Consider the following 18,508-nt stretch of genomic DNA (forward strand, 5'->3'; position numbering starts at 1 on the left):
CTTTCTGGTGCGTAATGTGCTGCCGAGACTACCCAGGAGAAGCAGTTGTTGGAAGAGGGTAGTGTAGATGATGAGTTCCTTGACCCATCGTGGCATGAGGTACAGGAACGTGGCGGGAGCAGCTCTGAGGAAGAGATTCCCCGAACGGCCCAAAAAGGAGGGAGAGGGAGGGGGAAGACTGCCTTGCCTGTAGCTTCCACTTCGGCACCCATTAGGAGCATGCCTCTTCCAAAACCCAAAACGGGCGCTCCCAAGACTTGCAGTGCCTGGTCCTTTTTTGACACAGTTGCAGATGACATTTGCTTTGTCAAATGCAAGCTGTGTAATCAGAAAGTCAAAAGAGGGAAAAGTGTCACACCACACCACAAACACAACAAATATGTGGAAACATGTGCGGACCAAGCACGTGGTGGAGTTACAAAAACACACTGAAGACCTAGGCCAACCTACAGCGGCACCTACCACCTCTTCAGCTCGTGTTGTAGCCTCTTCCTCCAGCTCACACACAGCTGGTTTGGCTTCCTCACAGGATCGCCATGGAAGAACCTCTGGTACTGTTGGACAGAGACACAGTGTAATTCCACCCACAGCACCATGTTCCCTGTCATCCTCACACTCCCAGGCCAGTCTACTACAGCCATCGGTAGCACAGGCATGGGAGAAAAGGCGGCCATACTCGTCAAACCACCCCCGAGCACAGGCTCTAAATGCTGGCATTGAAAAACTAATGTCCCTTGAAATGCTCTCATTCAGGCTGGTGGAGACTGACACCTTCCGTAACTTCATGGCATTGGCAGTCCCACAATACAACGTGCCCAGCCGCTTTTATTTCAGCAGGCAAGCTGTCCCTGCCCTACAAAAGCATGTGGAGGGAAAAATGAAACATGCGCTACTAAACGCCATCAGTAGCAAGGTCCACCTGACCACCGATGCGTGGACCAGTCACCATGGACAGGGACGATACCTTTCCCTCACTGCCCATTGGGCAAATGTGAGCCGGGGACAGATCTTGAGAGTGGCGCTGTACGTGTTCTGCCTACTCCAAGGATTGCAGGAATCCTATCTGTACACATTGACTCCTCCTCATACTCCAGTTCCTCTGAATCACCGCTGCAGGAGCCGTCACAGTCTACCTCCACACGGACCCGTGAATGCTTACCTTTTACGACCGATACAAGCACAGCCGTGGCCAAACGTCAACAGGCCGTATTGAAATTAATGTCTTTGGGGAATCGAAGCCACACCGCGCAGGAGCTCTGGAATGCCATCAAGCAGGAGAGCGATGTGTGGTTTGTGCCAGCGAATCTCCAGCCAGGCATGGTAGTGTGTGACAATGGCCAAAATCTGGTGGCAGCTCTGGGCCTAGGCAACCTCACTCACATCCCATGTCTGGCACATGTGCTCAACTTGGTCGTGCAGTGTTTTTTGAGGGACTATCCGGATCTTGATGCACTGCTGCACAAGGTCCGCCTAGAGTTTGCTCACTTGCGGCATTCCAGCATGGCAAGATCACGCATTGCAGCTCTGCAGCGCCGATTCCGCCTTCCGGAACATCGCATCATATGTGACCTACCAACCAGGTGGAATTCAACGTTACATATGTTGGAGCAGTTGTGTGAGCAGCAGGCAGCAGTAATGACGTTCCAGTTGCATCAGGCGCAAACAAGTCGCACTGCACGCCGTTCACACTTCACCACCACTGAGTGGGCCTCTATGAAGGACATCTGCCACTTTTGCGTGCCTTCGATGATTCCACGTGGATGGCGAGTGCAGATGATGCACTAGTCAGCATGACTATCCCCCTTATCTGCCTGCTTGAAAAAACAATGCAAGCACTAAGGGACGAGGTTGTGGAAGAGGTGGAGGATGAGGAGTCACAAACGCCATCTGCTTCTGGACAGTCTGGGCAACGTGGTTCCTCACAAAGGCCTAGGCAGGGGACACTTTGTGAGGAGGAGTCAATGGAGGAGGAAGACATCTTTCCAGAGTTACACAATGCTCTAGTCGTCAGTATGTACAGCAAGGGTGGGGTGATGCAGAGCAGGCAGAGATGACGCCTCAAGCAGGAGACAGCGTTTCTTGGCCAGTTGGCAGTCTGCAGCACATGGTTGATTTCATGCTGCAGTGCCTGAGAAACGACCGCCGCATCGCCAACATTCTCAACATGGCTGATTATTGGGTGTACACCCTCCTAGATCCTCCCTACTGGGATAACTTTCAAAGCCTCATATCACCGTTGAATCGGGAGCGTAAAATGCGGGAGTACCAAGACACACTGGTGCATTCCATCATATTCTCCATTCCAACCGAGAGCAGTGCTGATCATGCTTTACAAAGCAGTTCAGTGCGTCGAGGCAGTGGAGGAAGCTCTGCACAAAGAGGGAGCAGAAGCAGTGCCTCAGCACAAGGCAAGACCAGTATGGCCCAATTGTGGCAAAGTTTTGTGTGCCCGCCACAAATGTCTACACCATCACAGACAGCTCCAGTCAGCAGGAGGCATCGTTTCTGTCATATGGCAACAGACTACATGTCTTGCCCTCTCAGTGTACTCCCAGACGGCTCTTCCCCCTTCAAGTTTTGGGTCTCTAAGCTGGATACATGGCCAGAGCTTAGCCAGTATGCATTGGAGGTCCTGGCTTGCCCTGCTGCTAGTGTATTATCGGAACGCGTCTTTAGTGCAGCAGGTGGTGTACTAACAGACCGTCGCATGTGACTATCCTCCGATAACGTTGACCGGCTTACTTTTCTGAAAATGAACAAGGCCTGGATCTTGCAGGATTTTGCCACAGCTCTTCTAGATTAAATAATTGGTTGGCAACAGTATCCAGGTCTCCTGTTGTGTTCATGTTTCTACCACCTGAACTGTAATCCCTGGGCTCCAACACCGCCAGTTGCTGCTCAGAAGTGCCTTCTGCACAGTCAACACATGACCCAGTGTTATTGGGTTTCAGTAACGTCAGCTGATCCCCAGCTGTGTATCAGGCAATTTCTCCTGCTCCGTCCACACTCGCGCTATTACAGATATTAAACTGCCTCCAATTAGGCCTCAGCCTACACTCTGCTTCTCCTGAATTCCCTGGGCTCCTGTTATGGTTTCCAATGGCAAGGAAACATCAGAAGCATAGAATAAACGGACAAGCTCTCGGGTGATGGAAACTAGAGCTGACCGCGATGCTAAACCTACACACCACACTAGAAGTAGCCAGGGGGCATTCCTGCATTGTCTCTAGATGCCGCGCGCCAGCCGGAGAACTAACTACCCCTGGTAGAAGAAAACACAGTCCTGGCTTGCCTCCAGAGAATGTCCCCACAGGAGATAGCAGCCCCCCACATATAATAACGGTGAGAGCAGATGAAAAGACACACGTAGTATGAAAGCAGATTTAGCACAGAGAGGCCCACTAACTAAATAGCAGAAAGATACAACAGAGGACTTCGCGGTCAGCTGCAAAACCCTTCAAAACACCATCCTGAAATTACCTTAACTCATGTGACAACTCATGACACCGGAGTGGTAATTTCAGCCCAACAAGAGCTTCCAGCTGCAGAGATTCACATAAGTGCAAACTGGACAAACATACAAAAATAGACTTAAGGACTAAAGTGTCCAACTTAGCTGAGCAGAAAACTGGGAGCAGGAACATGCAACAGAATCACTCTGGATACATTGATGGCCAGCATTAGAATGACTGAGGAGCAAGGTTAAATAGGATACTCCCACATCCTGATAGGAACAGGTGAACTGAGAAGGCAAAGCTTGCAGGACACCAGTACCACAAGAGACCACCGGGGGAGCCCACGAACCGAATCACAACAGGCTCCAACACCGCCAGTTGCTGCTTGGAAGTCCCGTCTGCTTCAGAGAAAAACACTAGCTCCTGTGTTCGTGGGGTTCAGTAACGTCAGCTGCTCCCCTGCTGTGTGTCCGGCAATGTCTCCTGCTCCCTCCACATTCACATTATATCAGATATTAAACTTGCTCCAATTAGGCATCGGCCTACACCCTGCTTGACCCCGGGCTCCAACACCACCAGTTGCTGCTCGGAAGTGCCGTCTGCACAGAGAAAAACACTAGCTCCTGTGTTAGTGGGGTTCGGTAATGTCAGCTGCTCCCCTGCTGTGTGTCCAGCAATGTCTCCTGCTCCCTCCACATTCACATTACATTATCCTATCTTCATTCCATGACGTTCTCTTCTGGTCTTCACGCCGCGGCAGTGTGTAGGCGCCGGGCCTCTCTAACCTTTCCGGCGCCTGCACACTGCAGTACTTTGCTCTGCCCTCAACAGGGCAGACAAAGTACACCTGCGCCGGAGCCGCGGCGTGAAGACCAGAAGAGGACATCATGGAATGAAGATGGGAGGTGCTGTATCGGACCTGAGACGCCCATCGGAGCGGGACCGCCCTGGGTGAGTATAATCGAATGTCTTTTTCTCCTCTTTTAGGTAACATTGGCGGCTTATCTACAGCATTACAGAATGCTGTAGATAAGTCCCTGATGACGGTGATCTTACCTCACCATCGATTTTGGGGGTGACAGGTTCCCTTTAAAGATGTTCAAAGATAGAGATAGCAATGAGGAACATGATAGATGATAGATTTCTAATCAGTGCATTGCATGCTTTTTTTAAAAAAAAATAAAACAAATTAATAAAAAAATTAAGTGGGGTCCCCTGTAATTTTCCTAACTAGCTGAGGGGAAGCCACTGGTTGGTGGCTGATATTAATATTCTGGGAAGAAGCCAATAGCCATAAAGACTCAAAGTCTATTAACATCAGCTCACGTCTGTTTGCTTAGCTTTTACTGGTCATGAATGGGGGAGACCCCCTAAAAAAATGACATTGGGTCACCAATATAATTACTAACCAGCAAAGGCTAAACAAGACAGCTGTGGGCTGATATTAACCCCTTTCTGCCATTAGACGTACTATTCCATCCATGTGGGGTGGGCCCTACTGCCCATGGATGGAATAGTACGTCATAGGCGATCGGCCGTGCTCATGTGGGGAGCGTGGCCGAATGCCGCCGGGTGTCAGCTGATTATTACAGCTGACATCCAGCACATTAAACCCCAGAACACTGCGATCAAACATGATCGCAGCGTTCCGGCAGCATAGGGAAGCATTGCGCAGGGAGGCGGCTCCCTGCGTGCTTCCCTGAGACCCTCAGAGCAACGCAATGTGATCTCCTGCAGGCCCCGGATCCAAGATGGCAGCGGGGCTCCTTCCAGGTCCTGCAGGGAGGTGGCTTGCAAGCGCCTGCTCCGCCAGCAAGCCTCCTGCAGTGCCTGTCAGATCGCTGATCTGACACAGTGCACTGCAAAGTGTCAGATCAGCGATCTGACACTTTACCATGATGTCCCCCACAGGACAAAGTAAAAAAATATATATTTACATGTGTAAAAAAAAAAAAAATCCTAAATAATGAAAAAAAAAATATTGTTCCAATAAATACATTTCTTTATCTAAATAAAAAAAAAACAATAAAAGTACACATATTTAGTATTGCTGCATCCGTAACGATCTGACCTATAAAACTGTCCCACTAGTTAACCCCTTCAGTGTTCACCATAAAAAAAAGGCAAAAAACAATGCTTTATTATCATACCCCCAAACAAAAAGTGGAATAACATGCGATCAAAAAGACGGATATAAATAACCATGGTACCACTGAAAATATCATCTATTCCCGCAAAAAAACGAGCTGCAATACAGCATAATCAGCAAAAAAATAAAAAAGTTATAGCCCTCAGAATAAAGTGATGCAAAATAATTATTTTTTATATAAAATAGATTTTATCGTATAAAAGCGCCAAAACATAAAAAAAGGAATAAATGAGATATCGCTATAATTGTTTGTATACATATTCCCCAAAACATGTTAATCAATACGTATTGCATTGCATACATATGCCTTTATATGCTAAATTGCATATTGCGAAATAAAGCGACTCAGAATTACATGATACACAGAAAAAAGAGAGTCATGCTAGATAATAGGAGTATATTTAAACAACTTTTATTAATTAGATAAATCACACAAAATATATTAAAAAATAGAGCTTGAAAGAGCACAACAAATAGCCCATAGTGTCACAGAGCAATTAAATGGATACAAAAGTACAAAGGTATAACAGGTAAGTGACAAATGGTCCAAGCTAAAATAGGAGCCAAGTACAACACCAGGATGTATGGGGCAGACACGTAAGTAAACAGTGATATCGCTATTGCACAGTCTGCATCTGAGTGTACAAAGGGAGTCCCACTTATGTCAGAGGGTGGTATGTATTTCCCACATGGTTACTAGTGGCCACTAGCATTAACTTCCCTCTCTATTTAGACATAGTGGCTCCAAGAGCACCTGTATATAATAAGAAATGCACAGCATCAAAAGATATTAAAAAGGTATATTACCCATCATAGCGTCCCGGTAGTTGTGCCACAGCTCCTTCCCCAACGCACCTTTCGGAAATGAATTTTCCTTTTTCAAGGGGCGTGACTTATGGGACTCTTGGGCCGCCCCTGTCTTGCTTGGTTGCGTGGTGACGGCTAGGCGCCGGCCACCCCACGTGACCTGGCTGATGGGAGGTGTGTCTGAGGACGCGGCGCTCGGCGGCTCAGTGGTGATGCGCGTGCGCAATAGGCATATTTCAATTTGCTTGTTGCCGTCATGTGTTCGGCAATACGTAGTATAAAGGGAGGAACTGTGTACCCCGTAAGTCACGCCCCTTGAAAAAGGAAAATTCATTTCCGAAACGTGCCGTGACGATACCGCCGGCCATCCTGAACGTGGACACGCACCCTTATACCTTTGTACTTTTGTATCCATTTAATTGCTCTGTGACACTATGGGCTATTTGTTGTGCTCTTTCAAGCCCTATTTTTTAACATATTTTGTGTGATTTATCTAATTAATAAAAGTTGTTTAAATATACTCCTATTATCTAGCATGACTCTCTTTTTTCTGTGTATCATCGCTATAATTGTACTGACCCGAAGAATAAAACTGCTTCATCAATTTTATCAAACCTGGAACGGTATAAACGCCCCCCCAAAAGAAATTCACAAATTGCTTGTTTTTGTTCATTCTGCCACACAAAAATCAGAATAAAAAGCGATCAAAAAATGTCACGTGCCCGAAAATGGTAAAAATAAAAACGTCAACTCGTCCCGCAAAAAACAAGACCTGACATGACTCTTTGGACCAAAATATGGAAAAATTACAGCTCTCAAAACGTGGAGACGCACAAACTATTTTTTGCAATAAAAAGCGTCTTTTAGTGTGTGACAGCTGCCAAAAACCCCCCCACTATAAAAGTAAATCAAACCCCCTGTTAGGGCTGTCGGAACGCACCAAATAATTATAGGGATGGTATAAGGTGCGTTCGCAGCCCCGGGTCCACAGTGCAGAGATGACACCTGCAGCTCGGTAATGGCGGACAGTATATGATGGTATAATGCGAACACACATGGGTTAGCTTCACCCGGTATGTAAGGAAGCGAACCCTGTTGCGTCACAGGGCTGCAATGCCGCAGAGGGAACGCTAGTATTGGGTCACAGGTCCCTGCCCTGAGGACACGGGGTTAGAGTCCTTCTAGACCACTAGCACTCGGCACCGCCACTGCAGTGCCAGGGAAAAACCTAAGTAAAGATTTACCGCACTGAGTGCGTGCAGCCCCGCTCTGGTGAACGCCACTAACCCTAACTTGGGTGAGGTAAGCTCACTGGCTAACGCTGCTGTTAGATGCTATAGATTGTGCCTGGTGCTGGATGGCACTAACTGGCGCTAGACAGCTCCAACATTCGCGAGCATTCATTAATACTAGGGATGGGAATGATTCGGGATTTCATCAGAACGAACACACACACACACCCGAGCGGCCATGCAAACCTTTTATATCTGTAGCTTTCCAGGACCTTCCTAGTGCTCCAATCGGAGCCGCTACAGGACCTGAGGATGTGACCCCCAACCACCAATGAGAGGTCGTCCCGTGGGCATGCTCAGTAGAAGAAAAGCAGGACTTAGTCCCTGGAACGTCTGCTCGCCCCTGATCAATGCTGGTTACAAAGGCTGAGCCTGGAATGGCAGCTGTAAACAAACACACAGTATCTGCTTGAGCCAGATGCTGGGACCAACATCTCTGCTGAGCAGGCTCCACTGCGGCTGAAGGAGAATGGGAGACCGCAGCGGAGATGGTTAGAGATTGCCCCCTGTGCAGCGGTGGGAACTCAAAACCTAACACCCTCTTCATTATCCCCTTAGTTAGGATAAAATAAAAAAAAGTCTTTATTTCCATTTTCCCATTAGGGGTAGTGTTGGGGCTACAGTTAGGGTTAGGACTAAAGTTAGGGCTTGGATTACATTTACGGTTATGGTTGGGATTAGCGTTAGGGCTGTGTTGGAGTTAGGGGTGTGTTAGAGTTAGGGGTTTGTTTGGGATTAGGGTTAGGGGCATGTTCTGGTTAGGGTTTCAGTTAGAATTGAGGGGTTTCCACTGTTTAGGCACATCAGACGCTCTCCAAACGCGACATAGCGTCCGATCTCAATTCCAGCCAATTCTGCGTTGAAAAAGTAAAACAGTGCCCCTTCCCTTCCGAGCTCTCCCGTGCGCCAAAACAGGGGTTTACCCCAACATATGGGGTATCAGTGTACTCAGGCTAAATTGGACAACAACTTTTGCAATCCAATTTCTCTGGCTACCCTCGGGAAAATAAAAATTTGGGGGGGCTAAAAAATCATTTTTGTGGGAAAAAAAGATTTTTTATTTTCATGGCTCTGCATTATAAACTGTAGTGAAACACTTGGGGGTTCAAAGTTCTCACAACACATCTAGATAAGTTTCTTGGCGGGTCTAGTTTCCAATATGGGGTCAATTGTGGCGGGTTTCTACTGTTTAGGTACATCAGGGGCTCTGCAAATGTAATGTGATGCCTGCAGACCATTCCATCTAAGTCTGCATTCCAAACAGCGCTCCTTCCCTTCCGAGCTCTGCCATGCACCCAAACAGTGGTTCCCCCCACATATGGGGTACCAGCGTACTCAGGACAAATTGGACAACAACTTTTTGGGTCCAATTTCTCCTGTTACCCTTGGTAAAATACAAAACTGGGGGCTAAAAAATATTTTTTTGTGGGAAAAAAAATATTTTTATTTACATGGCTCTGCGTTATAAACTGCAGTGAAACACTTGGGGCTTCAATGTTCTCACAACAGATCTAGATGAGTTCCTTGGGGGGTTTAGTTTTCAATATGGGGTCACTTGTGGGGGATTTCTACTGTTTAGGTACATCAGGGGCTCTGCAAATGCAATGTGACGCCTGCAGACCATTCCATCTAAGTCTGCATTCCAAACTGCGCTCCTTCCCTTCCGAGCTCTGCAATGCGCCCAAACAGTAGTTTTCTCCCACATATTGGGTATAAGCATACTCAGCACAAATTGGACAACAAACTTTGGGGATAAAAGCTTCTCCCCTGCCTAGAGACTGTCCGTTTCGGCTCTCTCCACTTAGCCACCAACGCTTGCTCCATTCGCTAATAATCGCAACTACCAATAGATCTTTATCCCCCTATACCCTCCTCCTCTTACCTATTACAGTAGCACAGTGATACCACTGGTTGGATCTGGCTTTTTTTACACCATACTGGCAGCTATATATATCTATAGCCTTCAACCCTAGACAGCAATGTCTCTCTTACTGCTATGTACCTGTTTCTAACATTATGCAGGACAATACACCTCTAACCTTTGTTGATTACCGCAGCAACACTGCACAATCATTCTAGAAAGAACCTCCCAAGAAGGCGATATTGTGATCAAGGCCACGGGTTGGCCGAAATGTTTTTGCCTATCGCTCCACTACTTCAATATTGTTTGAATAAACTTTCCACTTGAATCAAGTATTCTCTATGGTGCGAGTGCAGTGATTATATAATTCTATACTTTCCAAAATGGTGTCACTTGTGAGGGGTTTCAATGTTTAGGCACATCAGGGGCTCTCCAAATGCGACATGGCATCCCATCTTAATTCCAGTCAATTTTGCATTGAAAAGTCAAACGGCACTCCTTCCCTTCCGAGCTCTGCCATGAGCCCAAACAGTTGTTTACCCCCACATATGGGGTATTAGCGTACTCAGGACAAACTTCACAACAACTTTTGGGGTCCAATTTCTTTTATTACCCTTGGGAAAATAAAAATTAGGGGCGGAAAGATAATTTTTGTGAAAAAATATGATTTTTTATTTTTACAGCTTTGCATTGTAAACTTCTGTGAAGCACTTGGCGAGTCAAAGTGCTAATCACAATTCTAGATAAGTTCCTTAGGGGGTCTACTTTCCGAAATAGTGTCACTTGTGGGGGGTTTCAATGTTTAGGCACAATAGGGGCTCTCCAAACACGACATGGCGTCCTATCTCAATTCCAGTCAATTTTGCATTGAATAGTCAAATGGCACTCCTTCCCTTCTGAACTCTGCCATGCGCCCAAACAGTGGTTTACCCCCACATATGGGGTATCAGCGTACTCAGAATAAATTGTACAACAACTTTGGGGTCCAATTTCTCCTGTTACCTTTGGTAAAATAAAACAAATTGGAGCATCTCTTCTGGTGGTCTTCATATGGACCCAAAGAAAGTGTCCGCCATATTGAATTGCCACAGTAAGTCGGTCTCAAGGCTCTCCAAAGATTTCTTCACTTCGCTAATTATTACTGCCAATTTATTAAAAACTTTTTCAAGTGGTTGCCCCGCTGGCTGCCTTAACCGGGAAGGGAGCTAATTCCCAGAACTGTACGAAATCTGCTATTAGAGCCTTCCAAGAACTCAAGTCATGTTTCTATACTGCTCATGTTCTGCTCCATCTCCATGTGAACAGTCCCTTCTTCCTTGAGGTAGATGCCTCTGATATTGGTGTAGGAGCAGTTCTCTCTCAAAATTCTGCCACAACAACAAATCATCCCTGTGGAGTCGTCTCCAGGAAATTCTCCCCAGCGGAGCAGATTTATTCCATTGGTAACCATGAATTCCAAGCCATTAAAATGGGCCTTGAGGAGTGGTGACATTTTCTGGAAGGAGATAGGTTCCCAGTGACTATTTACACTGACCACAAAAACCTGTAGTATCTTCAGTCTGCTCTCTATAATTCCTGCAAAGCCTGGTAGTCACTCTTTTTTTCACACTTCGATTTCATCCTCACTTATTGCATAGGTGAGAAATACACGCTATCCTGGTCCTTTGATCTGTCTGATGCTGCTTATAACCAGCTTTTATATGTGTTTGAACCAGATCATATTGTAGCTGCCATCTCTTATCCCTTCAGTTCAACACCTAAGGGATGTTCTCTGGTATCAAAGGCATTTTCTGGTCCGATAAACTCTGCTGTACTTCACGTTGGGCTTTGCGGATGACCTGGTGTGATTCCATGAGAATATCAGCCAGGGACTATAGAAGGCTCATAGAGACTCACCCTTGTGTTTTGGTACTGCATTAAGACCTCTGTGTTCCTGGCCCTTGGCTTGCTACTCAGCTTTCCTGCACTGCACCTGTCTACCTGCGGTTTCTTGACAACCTCTACCTGCCTGATGTTTCCTGCTCTCTGTCTGCTTGCCTGTGGTTTTTTGATATCCTCCTCCTGCCTGCTGTCTCCCAAACTGCATATACCTGCCTGCGGTCTTCTGGTGCTTGTCTGTCCGTGTCCCGTGTGTTCTCTCTATATTCTGCACTGATGCCCATTTTCCATGTGCCCATCCACATCTTGAGCTTGGAAGATCTGCCTCAACTGGTGAGTGTAACAAGCAGTCTGTGAGAGGAGTTATTTTGAGCAGTTTGTGAAAAGAGGTGACATGGGGAGCAGTCTGTGAGATAAGGGAATAGGGCGCAGTCTATTTCAGAGGGCTCATAGGGAGCAGGCATGATAAAGAGGGGGCATAGGGAGCAGTCTCTGAGAGAGGGGAGCATGGAGGGCGGCAGTCAGAGAGAAATCAATCATCATTGCCAAGAAGAGATATGAAGAGACAAATATATGCAAATTTCTTTATGGACTTTGAGATCTATGACATCTCTCCTATTGGCTGACATCAGATTTTGGAATATTTAGATCTCACCCACCTCCTGTCTCTGACACAGCCTGCACCAGGTATTTGGACTCTGCCAATACTCTTATCTCCATGGTCTTCTTCCCCATTCCAAAATTTCTGAGAGATGTCATGCTGACACGACGGAGTGATCGCCACCGTGGTCCATTAAAACCTAAGAAAGAAAGGACATGGAAACATTTCTGGCTGCATACAGAACAAGAGTTCTAGCACCTCACCACATTACTATAATACCCCTTACAAGCCTTAAAGACATACAGTCAGATAAAGTGCCCCAACATCCGCCACAATGCCCCTGGTGTTAGCATCCTGGTCTATCCTATTTGGGAGACATGCACCGCCTCATGAGGAATTGTGTAGGACCTCACCGTTTTAAAAGTATCATTCCACATTGAAAAATCTGATGTGGAGAGCGGGGATGATAACTGTGCATGTGAACTTATCTTTGCCCTGTTTCCAAGAGATTGTACCTGCAGCTTCATCTCCCTCACCCACCCACTGTTTTATATATGCTAAATGACTCTGAATTGATTTCGGAGATCCTACATGATGCTTTAATCTCACCATATCCCTCGGTGGACAGGTACAACACTGGGATGTAGGGACGTGCACTGAACTGCTCAGCGTGATTTATCAGAGCGTCTTTCACCGTCTCGTAGCCGCACAGGACGACCACAGGTTCTGAGAATTTCCAGATGGTGAACACAGAGCCGTATTTTTGGCTGAGCTGATGAAGGAAACACATTTGATAAATTAATAAACAGCTGCCATACATTCCTCTTTCCCTAAGATTGGATCTATACATTTTCAGGAGAACTTACAATTCACAGTCTTTTTACAATGTAAAAAAGGCAAAAATTTAAATTTCAAGAAAAATCTGATTAAATTTATTTCACCGGTTTTATTTCAACCTCTTTACAATCCTTGTACAATTCAGTAAAAATCACAGCATCTTGCCATGACTAAGGCAGAGTGATGTCCGGAATGCGCAGAACGATGATGGGATTTTCACTAAATTCTACCTTCACTGAAGCCACTGAAATAAAAAGAGTAAAAGTTTTAATCTGAAACAAGAAGAAATCTTAATTTTGTGATATTAAAAATTTGAGCCAAGCAGAGGCCATTTCTCAATGACGAGGAACAAAACTCCTTAGGCCCCTTCACATACGCATGTTTCCGATACGTTTGGCCTCAGTTTTCACACTTACAGGAGACACACGCATTAAATTCTTGGTGATCCCCACACCTCTTAGTTTTCATAAGGACTGTATATCTGTGTGACCCACACGTAAACATGTCTGTTTTTTCTCCGGCAGCATGGATGACATTACGCACCTCCTGTGTGCACACGGATTGCATAAACTGTGACATCCGTGTGCCGGGAATGAGACACATACCAGAATAGAATTCACAATAGAAATGACAGATGTTTAGGGGATAAAGATGTTCAAAGATAGAGGTTTAGAGATAGATAGATAGATAGATAGATAGATAGATAGATAGATAGATAGATAGGTAGATAGATAAAAGACAGATAGATAAAAAATTGGTAGATAGATAATAGATATATAATAGATAGATAATAGATAGCCAGACAGACAGATAGATAGAAAGATAGATAATAGATTGTGATGAGCGAGCACTAAAATGCTCGGGAAAAGCAGAGCAGGACCTGGCAGATCACGTGATGGCCGGGAAGATGCCGGGGGTGGAGCCAATCTCTGAGAATGGATGGGAAGCGACTGCTAGGTGATCGCTGGGTACGTAGTCAGGCAAGCTGAGGTCAGAAGCTGGGAAGGCAAGCGGTAGTCAGGGACGAGATAGAAGGATGGTGGGGGACAAGCCGAGGTCAGTAGCCAGACAGGAGCGCAGGACAAGAGAACAAGACAGAGAGTGGTCAAAGACGAAGCTGGAGATCAGAGCTAGAGAGTACAGAGTAATACCGAATCAAGAGTCAGAAACAGAGTCTAAGCCGGGTCATACACTGGAAACACAAGCACACAGAAGCACAATGATATCAGAATGATAACCTGGGTCAACAACTGAAGCCGGGTAAGCAAAAGTATCACTGACACAGAACTAGGCCAGCAGCAGACCTAATAACCCTCCCTAAATTAAAGAGAGGCTAAACAAGGTTAACCCCTACCTGACCAGGACGGGAGAAAAACCCCATCCTGAGTCATTACACTATTAATATCAGCCTGCAGCTGTCTGCATGGCCTTTGCTGATTAATTATAGGGGAAACCTATGTCATTTTTTTTCAGAGTCCCCCATTTTCATAGCCAGTAAAGGCTAGGTATAGAACTGTGAGCTGATATTAACAGCCTCGGAAGCTCCATGGGTATTACCCCCTTCCCAGGCTATAAACATCTGCCCCCAGCCTTCGGCTTTCCCTCTGCTCGTTACAAAAATTAAGCAGGATCCCACACCATTTTTTTCTGAAAAAAATCTTTTATTAATTAAATACATGTTCAGTAAGCTGCACACACACTGTACTAACTGTATATATCACTGACATCTGTATATCTATCTACTCTATTTGTATTTACTGTGTATAATCCATCTCTTCTATCCTGTCGGCTCCTGCTGTGATTTTACAGTACACGGCAGATGAATTGCTGGCTTTTCTTCTAATTATTTATGTAATATGTATACATATATATGTGTGTTATGATCTGGTGGCCTAGGAGCAGCATGGACGAGCTCTGGAGAAGGTGGCCTCTATACTGACCGCAGACCCTGAACTTAACACTGCAATAGCCGTGGGATGTTCCTGTCACTCCCTAGACACCTCGTCACAGCCTGAGGACTAATTACCCCTAAAGAAAGAAACGGGGAAACTATCTTGCCTCAGAGAAAATCCCCAAAGGATAGACAGCCCCCCACAAATATTGCCTGTGAGAGTTGAGGGAAATTACATATGCAGACTGAAAACAGAATTTAGCATAGGAGGCCACGCTAGCTAAAAAGAAAGGACAGGACAGAGTACTGTGCGGTCAGTATTAAAATACTACAAAATATCCACCACAGAGAATACAAAAATCTCCACACCTAACTAAAGGCATGGAGGGTAACTGCATCTCCAGAGCTTCCAGCTTGGCTGAATAAATCCTTACACAGACAAAGCTGGACAAGAAAAAACATAGAAATGCACTGAGCTATAAGGTCCACAGCATGTGGACTGCAAAAACAAAGCCAGGACTTATCTTTAATGATTTGGACAGTGTAGCAGGAGAAACCAAGCAGAGATGTGAATCCTCCAAAAACAATGGACAACTGGCACTGACTAAAGGATCTAGCCAGATTAAATAGCCCAGTCAGAATTGGTAGTAAGTGAAAGCACCTGATGACTGCTGAGATCCAAAGGAGCAGCAGTACCACTTACAACCACCGGAGGGAGCCCAAGAGCAGAATTCACAACATATGTGTGTGTCACTGACATATTTATATCTATGTACTTTAAGTGTGTGTACATATATATATATATATATAAATATATATATAATATATATATATATATATATATATATATATATATATATATCTATAATATAACGCTGGGAGCGTCACTCTGTCCGAAGCCTTTATAGACTGCGCAAGCGCAAGCGCCGGCGCAGTCTGGACCCCGCAGAGTGACGCTCCCAGGAGATCGCGGTATGCGTAAGCACTGAACGCACACCGCGATCTCCAACGGAGAAGCAGGGACGGAGCCACAGGAGGGTGAGTATGATATATTTACCTGTCCTCCATTCCACCGATGCGCCGCGCTGCTCCTCCACATCCGCTGCCTGTGACGTTCAGTTCAAAGGGCGCGATGACGCGCTTAATGCGCGCCGCCCTCTGAGCGAACAGTCACAGCCAGAGGACCCGGAAGACAGACCAGCGCGCAGCGCTGGAACGGGCGACAGGTGAATATAGCAAGTGCCGGGGGCCTGAGCTAGCGGCGACTCCGGCACCTGACCCCCACAGTGCGCCGGTGTCCCCGCCTGCTCAGGCCCCCAGCACCGCCACGCACAGCCGCCGCACCTAGCACAGCCGCCCACAGCCACGCACAGCCGCCCGCACCCAGCACAGCCACGCACAGCCACCCGCACCCAGCACAGCCACGCACAGCCGCCCGCACCCAGCACAGACGCCCACAGCTGCCGCACCAAGCACAGCCACCGCACCCAGCACAGCCACCGCACCCAGCACAGCCACGCACAGCCGCCGCACCCAGCACAGCCACGCACAGCCGTCCACAGCCACGCACAACTGCCGCACCCAGCACAGCCACGCACAGCCGCCGCACCCAGCACGGCCACCGCACCCAGCACAGCCGCCCACAGCCACGCACAGCCGCCGCACCCAGCACAGCCGCCGCACCCAGCACAGCCACCACACCCAGAACAGCCACGCACATCCGCCGCACCCAGCACAGCCACCGCACCCAGCACAGCCACGCACAGCCGCCGCACCCAGCACAGCCACCGCACCCAGCACAGCCGCCCACAGCCACGCACAGCCGCCCGCACCCAGCACAGCCACGCACCGCCGTCCACAGCCACGCACAACCGCCGCACCCAGCACAGCCACCGCACCCAGCACAGCCACGCACAGCCGCCGCACCCAGCACAGCCACCGCACCCAGCACAGCCGCCCACAGCTACGCACAGCCGCCGCACCCAGCACAGCCGCCGCACCCAGCACAGCCACGCACAGCCGCCGCACCCAGCACAGCCACGCACAGCCGTCCACAGCCATGCACAACCACCGCACCCAGCACAGCCACTGCACCCAGCACAGCCACGCACAGCCGCCGCACCCAGCACAGCCACCGCACCCAGCACAGCCACCCACAGCCACGCACAGCCGCCGCACCCAGCACAGCCACCGCACCCAGCACAGCCGCCCACAGCCGCCGCACCCAGCACGGCCACGCACAGCCGCCCACAGCCACGCACAGCCGCCCACAGCCACCCGCACCCTTACAGCCACGCACAGCCGCCCGCACCCAGCACAGCCGCCCACAGCCACGCACAGCCGCCACACCCAGCACAGCCACCGCACCCAGCACAGCCACGCACAGCCGTCCACAGCCACGCACAACCGCCGCAACCAGCACAGCCACCGCACCCAGCACAGCCATGCACAGCCGTCCACAGCCACGCACAACCGCCGCAACCAGCACAGCCACCGCACCCAGCACAGCCACGCACAGCCGTCCACAGCCATGCACAACCGCCGCAACCAGCACAGCCACCGCACCCAGCACAGCCGCCCACAGCTGCTGCACCCAGCACAGCCACCGCACCCAGCACAGCCGCCCACAGCCGCCGCACCGAGCACAGCCACGCACAGCTGCGCACAGCCGCCGCACCCAGCACAGCCACCGCACCCAGCACAGCCACCCACAGCCACGCACAGCCGCACGCACCCAGCACAGCCACGCAAAGCCGCCGCACCCAGCACAGCCACGCACAGTCGCCGCACCCAGCACAGCCGCCCACAGCCACCTGCACTCAGCACAGCCACCACACCCAGCACAGCCATGCACAGCCGCCACGCACAGCCGCCTGCACTCAGCACCGCCACGCACAGCCGCCCACAGCTACGCACAGCCGCCCGCACTCAACACCGCCACGCACAGCCGCCTGCACTTAGCACAGCCACACACAGCCGCCCGCAACCAGCACAGCCACGCACAGCCGCCCGCACCCAGCACAGCCACGCACAGCCGCCCGCACCCAGCACAGCCACGCACAGCCGCCCGCACCCAGCATAGCCACGCACAGCCACCTGCACTCAGCACAGCCGCCCGCACTCAGCACAGCCGCCATCACTCAGCACAGCCGCCCGCACTGATGGGTGTGCAGGATGGAGCAGCACATGATAGGATGGGGACGCAGGATGGAGCAGCACATGACAGGATGGGGGCGCAGGATGGAGCAGCACATGACAGGATGGGGGCGCAGGATGGAGCAGCACATGACAGGATGGGGGTGCAGGATGGAGCAGCACATGAAAGGATGGGGGCGCAGGATGGAGCAGCACATGACAGGATGGGGGCGCAGCATGGAGCAGCACATGACAGTATGGGAGAGCAAGATGGGAGAGCAAGATGGGAGCAGCACATGACAGGATGGAGACCATATACCAATATAAATGCTCGCCACCCGGGCGTAGAACGGGTTCAATAGCTAGTATATATATATATATACATATATATATATATATGTCTTACCGCTGTCTCTAACATCGTGTCCTCCCTCTATCTGAAACTGAACCTGTCAAAAACTGAACTCCTCGTGTTCTCTCCCTCTACTAACCTAGCTTTGCCTGACATTGCCATCTCCGTGTGCGGTTCCACCATTACTCCCAAGCAACATGCCCGCTGCCTTGGGGTCATCCTTAATTTTAAGCTTTCATTCACCCCTCAC

General features: G+C 48.9%; 1 protein-coding gene across 3 annotated transcripts in view; it reads right to left on the reverse strand.

The window, feature by feature from the left end:
• The window catches only part of LOC143783135 (cytochrome P450 2C20-like), a 744,296-nt gene that overhangs the window by 153,258 nt on the left and 572,530 nt on the right, over positions 1 to 18,508 (reverse strand). For all 3 annotated transcript variants that reach the window (XM_077271442.1, XM_077271444.1, XM_077271443.1), the window contains exons 3-4: positions 12,653 to 12,815; positions 12,102 to 12,242 (exon numbers count right to left, since the gene is read on the reverse strand). In XM_077271442.1, the coding sequence (XP_077127557.1) occupies positions 12,102 to 12,242; positions 12,653 to 12,815 (304 nt within the window). The remainder of the gene's footprint in view (positions 1 to 12,101; positions 12,243 to 12,652; positions 12,816 to 18,508) is intronic.

Source organism: Ranitomeya variabilis, chromosome 6, assembly GCF_051348905.1.
Source record: "Ranitomeya variabilis isolate aRanVar5 chromosome 6, aRanVar5.hap1, whole genome shotgun sequence".
NCBI classification, from domain to species: domain Eukaryota; kingdom Metazoa; phylum Chordata; class Amphibia; order Anura; family Dendrobatidae; genus Ranitomeya; species Ranitomeya variabilis.